This window comes from Rhinolophus sinicus, linkage group LG15 (assembly GCF_036562045.2).
Source record: "Rhinolophus sinicus isolate RSC01 linkage group LG15, ASM3656204v1, whole genome shotgun sequence".
NCBI lineage: Eukaryota > Metazoa > Chordata > Mammalia > Chiroptera > Rhinolophidae > Rhinolophus > Rhinolophus sinicus.
The window spans coordinates 18,193,570-18,203,292 of NC_133764.1; the positions used below are offsets into that span (position 1 = coordinate 18,193,570).

The window sequence follows — 9,723 nt, forward strand, 5'->3', positions numbered from 1 at the left end:
AAGCTAGACAATCTTTGCCGTGCATAAGAATTTACACTGAATAATTTTTCATTAAATCACACATTTCCCCACCTCACTGGGATCTTGTTTAGCAATTCACACTTTTTCATCCAAACACAAGTAGAATAAATTTCCAGTACAGCTGAACTTTGACAATAAGGATGTCTCTCACTTGTTACATTCTGAGTAGAAAAAAATTTCCTTTCCAGTACGTAAATCCGTAATACTTTCTAAAACAGTGTAGATGACCTGACGAGAACACCTACCAGGTCCACACAAACACGTATATTATACATTTTTTATGTGTTTGTTTTTTTACTTGAGAGACGAGGACAGAATATTTTTTCCCCCCAACTCTAAATCCAACCTTCCTGATCTCCCTGGCGTCTAGCACAACTACGTGGACACGATGATATTTAAAGTCACGCCTCCAAAACTAGTCTGCAGGTTGATTTCACCTGGTAAATCTCACTATACATGAAATCACTTCTATACACATTAATACAACAGTTTGATTTTCTACCAACAATAACTACAATAAAAACAGCTAACGTTTATTGAGTAAATACTGTGTGCTAGACAGTGTAGCCATTGGTTCACAAGGATTACCTCATTTAATCCTCATGCCAATCCTCTGAGATAGGTATTATCACACTCCTCACTTTATAGAAGAGGAATAGAGAGGTTCAACAATTTATCAAGATCACACATAAAGTAAGTATCACTACAGTGATGCTTCAGTTGTGAAAGACTTAAATGAAAGTAACCTGCTGAAGGTGTTAGAATAAAATTCAAAGTTCTCCAATTTGGGAGTATAAAGGCACCAGACCAACTTCCAGGATCTTTATCTTTCAATGAATCAGGTAAGTAAAAAACCAAAACACTAATTTTATAAAGTAGAAGCTTTTCCAAAACTCACTTTTATCAAGGTGGCAATATGTGCCATTAATTCAATCTATGATATTTCAGGTTGCCAATGTCAAAACTGCCTGGATTTAGCAGTCCTCAAACCTCTCTTATGTGGTCAACTTCCTCCAACTCTCAAAAGTATACACTTCATAAGACCCTGAAGCCTTATACTGTAATACTCTGTCCCAGAGTTGTCACATTTTTAAACACAACATACTCACTTTCTTCTAGCAAAGAAGAACTACAGACAAAAAGGTATTTATAATATGCTCACCAAATGACTGAGGTTTCTGTTTGTGGGTTGTTTTGTGTTTTGGTTTTGCATTATGAAAATGACCATGTGGGCATTTGGAAATTTTAACAATCTGATAAAGAAGGTCAAATTATATATGATGCTTTGATAATCCATCAACAATACTCTATCATTGGCAATGCTATTCAGGCTACCCCATGATCATATTACCAGGTAAACTGGAACCCTTACTTTGAGATAAAAAAACAGCAGACAGTTGTTAATGAAACCTTAATTGAACTGTCAAAGCACCATCTTTACCAGCAAGCTAATAGGTAATTCACTACTTTTACACAACTGCCCGATACTGATAAGTTATTCCACTAGTTAAATTCAGCAGAGAGAAATCAAGCCTGGTAGACTAAATTGCTCCGTGATAAATCGGAATGGTAAAATGCTACATCACTTCTCTCCTTGTCTACATGGAGGAACAACAATATTCCTCAAGATTACATGCAACGTTTTTTGCCATCAGTGCCACTGGGTGCATATACATAAAAAGACATGAGAGCAGAGATAGTTTCCTATGCTATGCCAAAGAAAAATACTTGCAAAATGCATTAAATATATTTGAATCTAAGTGAATCTTACAATGTCCAAATAGGTATATGGTGCTTTGAATCAAATGATGCATCACTGGAAGAGTATTTTTATGTTCCATTTTAATCATTTTAGAAAATAATTGTTTCTACTGGGTGCTTCCTAAATTAAAGAGAAAAATTCTGGTAGAGTTAGTTAAAGGGTAAAAAGCATCACTTAATATCTTTAGCTTGGGTTTCAGAATACGAGTGCAATTCACACTGGTTTGGTGTTCAAATCTCTAGTTTTAATAATCTTAATCAGGTCACAGCGGTTATATTCCAAATACAATAAGCAATTCAGACAGCAAGTCATCAATGTGTAAATATAAAAATAGAAAAGCATTTACATACTAAAACACACACCTGGAACTCTTCCCTTTTTTTCATACCAAATTGTATTTCACCTGTAACAGCTGATAAAAACAATGCAGCTAACTAGAAAAATCTGGCTAAAGAACAAAGAAGGACCTGACCAGATCAAGTAACCAAGCAGCAAAGGTGCCGCAGCACTGTGCTAAGTGCTGGGGAGAAAAAGTACTCTAGCAGACCTTACCCTCAAGGGGCTTACAAATGTAGTCAGTGAAATAGGCAAACACAAAACTGGTGTATTACAATAGAAGATGGTGCTCAGAAGGAGGTACTTCAAGTACATGGAATGAACTCCATAGGCGGTAGAAGGGGGCAATCAGCGAATCTAGAGTGAATTCAAATCAAACACATTCGGATTTTCATGTATCAGTAATTCAGAATACCCACTACCAGAACGTTCATTGTGGGAGATATTTCAGCACTCCAGTTCCTCACCTCCCTCCCCTTTAAAAATAAAAACTTTTCCCTTAGCACCAACTTAAAGTTAAGACTTCTACAAATCACATCACCATTTGATAGATATATAGGTAACACCTTTATAATCAAGAATGCTGCAACCTATTTCCCCGTCAGTATCTCTAGTTCTTAGCATTGTACACAAAGTACTAGAATGAAAGAGCATCCAGGTCTCAGAAAATCCACATACATTCTCAGTAAATCAGTGATAAATTTTAAAGCAAGGAACAAAATTTTTCCTGTCCACTCACCCCACCCTCATCACCCTCCCCCAAGCTTTGAAATCCTCAAGGGTCAGGCAGGAGATGGAAGTTCACAGTGCAATCCCTGAGGATAGGCCATGGAAGGAAGGAGAGGGAGGCAAGAACAGGCAGGTCCCTGAGCAGAGTGACTAAAGAGGCACCATTACCGGCTATACTCTTTCCCACCAACCATCCCACTCACCTTGGAGAAGGGAGCACTAAAGCAGCAACCTCCTGAAAGAGCTACCTGGGCAAACACTGGACTCTACTAGTTCAAAAAAAAAAAAATCAGATCACTTAGTAGCCTAGATAGTAAAATCTGAAATATATATAAAGATGGTCAAATGTAATGCAAAAATGATACTCATCACTTATAGCCTGAAAAACAGTGACGAAAGGAAACATTTACCAGGCTAGTTCCAAAGAGTTCGTTCTTTTTCCTGTGGTGATGGGGGCTTTTCTAGCCATTAGCAAGAATCTATTTTTGAACACACTCAAAACATCAATTCATCTAGCCACACCAGAATACTTAATCCTTGGGGGAAAAACTCAGTTCACTCTAGTTTTGATAGGAATAGAATCCTACAATGATAAATACATTTTATTATACACTACTAACCTTCCTACAAAGGGTAAATAGACAAAATGTTGCATTTAAGAAGCTCTTAGACTTTCAAAAATACCATAGCATTAGTAAAGACAGAGGAATTTCATGTTTAAAAAGTATTAATATACTTCCTACTACAGCAACCAAGGGATAACAGGAACTAAAGAGGCACTAAATGACACTAAAACATTACACCAAATGTGGGCCACTGCATAGCTACAGTCTACTGACCTCATTTGTGGTACTCATGTGTGATGCTATATTTAATGCATTCTTATCAAAAGGCTAAAGCTACATACTTCCCAATTGTAACTTTATAATTTAAAATAAACCACTCAAGAAATGACTTAACTGGTTCAACTATGAACCCTATCTTCTTTCTGAGGATAAAGATCACAAATCAGGGACTGAAAAGACAGAAAGGATAGCCAAGTAGTTGTGCAAAGTACATCCGCGTGGCAAGATGAATGAAAGGAACTGAGTTTGGGTCAGTGGTGACATTTGCTGCAACTGGGCAACTGATTCAAACCAAATCATACAGGAGAGATGACCAAGGTCTTTGCAGGAATAAGCATTTTACACATTCAACTATCGATCCCACATTTAGTGGCTTGCTTAGGTTCTAAACAAAAAGTTTGGTAGACAGCAAACTTATGTATGTTACTCATCAGAGGGTTCTCCACCAAAATTTGTCATGACTCAAAAGCATAAGGCTACATAGCCAATGCACTTTCCCACGTCAGTGAGCGTGTCTTCCTACAGTGAAGTGGAGAAGCTTGCTCCACTTTGGTCAACCTGGAGAAAACCATGAGATGACTCACCCAATCACCACCACGAGAGGAAACCATGACAAGTTGTGTCTCTCTTCTGATACTCACCAGACAACACCAAAGGCTCCATATCCAATTGGTCTATCCGGCTCAACATCCAGCTGCTGTTGTGGATGATGCGAGTGCTGATGATGGTGCGCCTTAACTGTAGCAGCTGCGGCAGCCTGTACCTGAGCTGGGGCTGCTGCAGCTGGTCCAGGAGCCTGACCCGGTGCCGGTGATGGGAAATATGGCTGTTGCTGCCCAGGGTTTAACATGGCTGCAGCTGCGGCCGCTGCTGCGGCTGCCGCAGCTGCCGAAGAAGTATGCTGCTGTACAGGGTGTACAGCAGCAGCCGACCCCGGATGAAGATGGTGTTGCGGGTGGTGGTGGTGGTGCAGGTGAGGAGGAGGGAGGTGTGGAAGGTGGTGGTGATGGTGGTGGTGGTGACCTGCTGCTGCTGCAGATGTACCGCCATTGTAAGCCGCCATCATTTTTGCGTTGGCTCTTGCGCCACAAAGAGACATTCAAAAAAAATGCTCTTTGATTGGAAAGCAAACTGGGTCAAGCTGTCATTTGGCCATTTAAAAATGAAGAAAAACCACTCACTCCACCTCCAAAAACATGGAGCGTAACTGGCCTTACGTCTTCATCAGTCAATCCAAGTAAGTAAGAGGATCTTGGTGTTGAAATTTGGGGTGAGCGTGTGTGGAAGGGTGTGGGTTACCAAAAAAACAAAAGAAAACAAAAAAGAAAAAAGAAAAAGGAAAAAGGGACCCCTTCCCCCCAGGTTTCCTGCCACAAGTGGGTACTAAAACTCCATCCTTAATTTGGGGGCGGTTCCAATTTCGAATGTGGGAATAAAGGCCAAACCTCCGGACCCCCTGAACTCCACACACGAAAAGGATCAGGTAACACACCACCCTTGGAATCTTGTAAGAGGGTTGACTCATCTACCCCTTCCATTCCCACATCCTTTTTTAAACACTACCACCTCCTCAAAAATACAATTTAAAAAAATTCCAACCACCCCGAATGAAAGAGCTGAGGGGAAATTTCCAGGGAAATCAGCTTCCCCCCCCTCGAACTCTCAGGCCTCCCTACATCTCCCCCTACTCCTAGTCAGGTTGACCTGATTGGACTGGGGGTACTAAACTTTCCTGAACAGAAAAGAGCCAAGGAAGGAGGCAGAAGGGACAGAGTGAGCAGAGGAGGCGGCAGGGCAGGGCAGAGAGGAGAAAGAGAACCGGGGCAAAGTGAAGGTAAGGAGGTGCAGAGAGGAATGAAAGAGAGGTGGGCAGCACTCGGACGCTCAGACAGAGGGAACCGCCCCGGGATGAGGTTGGGGTCCCGGGGCCAAAGAATAGCAGCCCCCGGGAGGCGGGCGGGGTGCAGTCGGAAGCGGGCTGACTCCTACCCCCGCCGCCGCCGGCTGCTTCTGCTTGAAGGGTTGGGGGGGAGAGCGGGTGGGTCCCCCCGCACGACGGCCCCCGTAGGGCTCAAGGCTGCTCCGTCTCCCCCCCTCCCCCCCACCCGGCTTCCGTCCCGCGGCCGCTTTCTCCTTAGTCGCTGCGGCCGCTTTCTCCTCAGCCGCCGCCTCCTCAGCCGCCGGTACCGCCGCGGCCGGACTCACCTCCCCTAGCAAAGCCGGATAGAGCGGAGCCAGCGGCGGACACGCGCAACCAGCCGCCAAGGCCCCGCCCCCGCCTCACACTGACCGGCTGCCCTAGCCAATCCACGCCCACCTGTCCGCGTCCGCCTCCAATCCAGGGCCAGGAGCTTCAGACAGGCGCACTGTTCGGCCAGTGGCAACAAGGTGTAGGTCTCCTGGGGAAATCCCGCCCCCGATCCAGGATGGGCAGATAGAAAGACCAATCAAAAGGCAGAGTTCGGCCTGACCGACAAGGCTAAAAGCGAATTAAAAACCAAAGATCTCCGTGACATTTTCTTTCGCCTCTCTCCTCTTTTCTTTTTTCTTCTTTTATTTTTTTGGCAGGCGCAGGAAGCTGCGTCCTGATCCCGCCTGCAAGAGCTGGAAGAGAGGGTGGAATGAAAGAACCAATAATGAGCTGGGGACCACTAACAGAGCAACCAATCCTTGGCTTGAAGATGAAATGGGCTGGGACTGGGGCCAGATAGACACTTGATTTGACAAATGGAAGAAAAGATTGACCTCAGTCCCACCTTTCACATCTCCTATAGGTCAGGATTGTGGAGAATTCGCTGTCATATCAGCGACGACCTCTTCAGGGGGCGGGCCTAAGTGAAAGGGGTGTGGTCTAAAGAAAAGGGGGCGGGACAAAGACGAAGAAGGCGGAGTCTAAATCTGCGCTAGTCCATTGATGGGAACCCTCTACCGTAGTATCCCTTTTAAAGGCGTAAGATGTGGAGAAACAGGGGGGAGCAAAGAGGGATGTCAAGCTACAGAAACTCAAGGTCCAAGGTTACTCAACACGACAGTCACAGGAGAAACTCAGTAGATTAACAGTTCATAACCTATAGCTGGTGCTCCATGGCTAATCCTTATCTTGGCACAAAGAAGCATTATCTCCAGCATTCACAACTCCACCCTCAATGGACAGTAAGGCTATCGATACAAATACAAATTAAAACAACAAAAATAATAAACTTAACAACAAATGTTGTAATTTTCTCCTATATTTTCCAAGTCAATAATTTCTAGTAATTGAATCTTACTAAAATAACATCTTTCACTTTCACATAACCTCACTTATCTGAATTTTCTTTTAAAATATGGCATAATAAGCTTACAGAACCTTATTTTAATAAAAGTGTCCACCCAGAACCCTGGAGATCATCTTTGATTCTTTTGCCTGCTCACTCCTTCCCTTCTAATCAACTATCAAATTTTAAATACTTTTAAACACTTCTACATGCCCCTCCTCCCACCCCTAGTCACCACAGTATTACCCAAATTTTCACCACTCGCATCTTTAAGGCATCCTCCTGCCTACAGGCTAGCTCTCCTCTACTCCGTCCTCCATTGAGAGGATCACAATGTTTTAAAACTACAAGTCTAACATGTCCCACCCTTAATGAAAGTCAGTAAATGTAAATGGCCCAGCACTATCTGGTTCCCACTTTCTTCAAGGGCCTTATCTATCACCTCCACCTTCTTTACTTCAGACATTCTAAACTTCTTTGAATCCTTCAGTTTGTTGCTTCTAAGCTTCATGCATATCTTCAGTTCAAGACACTCCCCACTAACCTCCTCTCCTCTAACTTATCATTCAGGTCTTCACATATGAGCGTAAGTTTCACTTTTTTTTTTTCTGGAAAGCTTTCCCCAACCCTGTTGCAGATGATGTGTCTCTGTTATAAAGCTACGTGGCACTGCCTCCCTCATAGCACTGAGAACTCTATATTTTAATTGTTTACTGAATTTGACCAGGCGAGAAAGCTTGCCTGTCCCACTCAATGTTGTATGCCTGTTTCCTAAGGCAGTGTCTAAAAGATGAAGAAACAACAATATTTGCATGAGTTATTGAGTGCAGGAGAAGTGGGTACCAATCTAAGCTCGGCTGTTTACTAGTTCTGACTTAGGTAATTTAACTAACCTGAATTTCAGTTGCCTCAGCTGAGAATGAAGATGATAATATGTGTGTCAAGTTGAGATGTTAAATTAGGTGGTATATTTTAAAGTTCTTGGCAAATGGTAAAAGTTAGTATGTCTTCACTCTGTCTCCCTAGTCCCATCCTCACATGGTATTTGGGATGCCTTTCCAACTTCCCAATGCATATCAGTCTCCTCCAAAGTGTAGTTTCCTAGAAGCATCTTAGAAATGCAAAGTCTCAGGTCTACTGAATCAGAATGTCTTGGCAATGGGGGCAGGAATCTGTTTATCAAGCCATCCAGGTGATTTTCATACGTGTTAAAGTTTGAGAAAGCACTGGCCAGAGGGAAGGGGCTGAGTCTTCTTAAACTTTTACCTTTCAGCACCTAGTATAGTATCTGGCCCCTAGAAAGTACTCAATGCGTGTGAAATAAATACATGCAATCCACCAGAAAATGTTTGCTCTTAAGAGCTACTTATGTCTGCCACAAACATTTATTGAGCATGAACTGTATCTAGGCATGATGCTAGGTTCAAAAGTGGAGGAGGGGGATACTTGAATTAAATTCTCTGCCCTTCAGGGGCTCGAAGTGTGGTATAAGAATTTCCAAACTAGTGTGTGTACACTCCAGGTGGTGCAAAGTGAACTAGGAATAGGCTCCAGGAGGAAATTAGTATAATAAATGCTGCTTATTTTTTATGTCATCTTTTTAAAATGTCCATTTTGTGAATGTTTTATAATGTACATAATACACAGAGTAGTGTACATGTATATAATCTTTAAATATATAAGTTGGGATTCATGACCCTCCAAAATTATCAAAAAATATTGAGAAATCACTGGTCTAGTGACCATTCAATGTTCATAGTTTAGATCAGTGCTGTCCGACAGAAATATAATGAGAGGCACTATGAAATTTTAAATGTTCAAGTACTCATATTAAAAAATTAAAAGAAACAGAATTATTTTAAATATATTTTACTTAACCTAATATATCAAAAATATTTTCATTTTTAACATGTAATTAATGTAAAAGTTGTATACATATACTTTTTTCCCCCTTCTTCCACCTACCCCCACCCCACTCCGGTTCAAGCTGTTGTTTCTCAGTCTAGTTGTGTAGGACACAGCTCCCTGGCCCATGCTGGTATTATGAGCTTTGCGCTCCCCCATGGCTGAGGCAGTCAGTCGCTGGGAGTCGGTTCGCTGTTCACAGCAGCTCATGGCAGCTCACGCTGACTGCTGGCCACTCACGCTGGCCACCGGCTGCTCCTGACAGCACACAGCAGCCCAGCTCCAGGGAGCGCCAAAGTTCACAATCTTCGCTGTAGAGAACGCTGCTCACTGGCCCATGTGGGAATCGAACCTGCGACCTCGGGGTTAGGAGCACAGCCTCCAACCACCTGAGCCACCGGGCCGGCCCTGTATATATATTTTGATACTAGGTCTTCGAAATCCGAAATCTGATGTATCTTTTGCGTCTACAGTACATCTCAGTACATCTCAGTTGAATTAAAACATCAATTTCCTTGGTCACACCAGTCACATTTCATGTGCTCATTAGCTTCATGGGGCTAGTGGCTGCCATATTAGACAGCATAGATCTAGATCATGGGTGTGAATCTCTGCTCTGCCCCTTCCTAGCTCTGTGATCTTGGGCAAGTTGCTTCACTTGTCTTAGTCTGAATTTCCCTGTCCATAAAATAGAGAGGATCCCTAACTTCTCCAGTGGTGGTAATGATTCAAATGGACAGCTGTAGAAAGCACAGAGCTCGTCAGGGCCTGCCTGGCTCATCAGAGATAGTAAGTGGGGTGGTTATTATTAGTATTACAATCCAAAGCAGAGTGTCCTACAGTGTCAGATGAGAAATACACTTTGGGC

At 42.8% G+C, this 9,723-nt stretch overlaps 1 protein-coding gene across 1 annotated transcript in view; it reads right to left on the reverse strand.

The window, feature by feature from the left end:
- NLK (nemo like kinase) overlaps nt 1-5,941 on the reverse strand; it is a 143,581-nt gene extending 137,640 nt beyond the window's left edge. Inside the window, exon 1 of the mRNA XM_019731400.2 lies at nt 4,335-5,941. Coding sequence (XP_019586959.1) covers nt 4,335-4,792 — 458 coding nt within the window. The 5' untranslated portion in view covers nt 4,793-5,941. The remainder of the gene's footprint in view (nt 1-4,334) is intronic.
- Between the last annotated feature and the right edge of the window lie 3,782 nt (nt 5,942-9,723).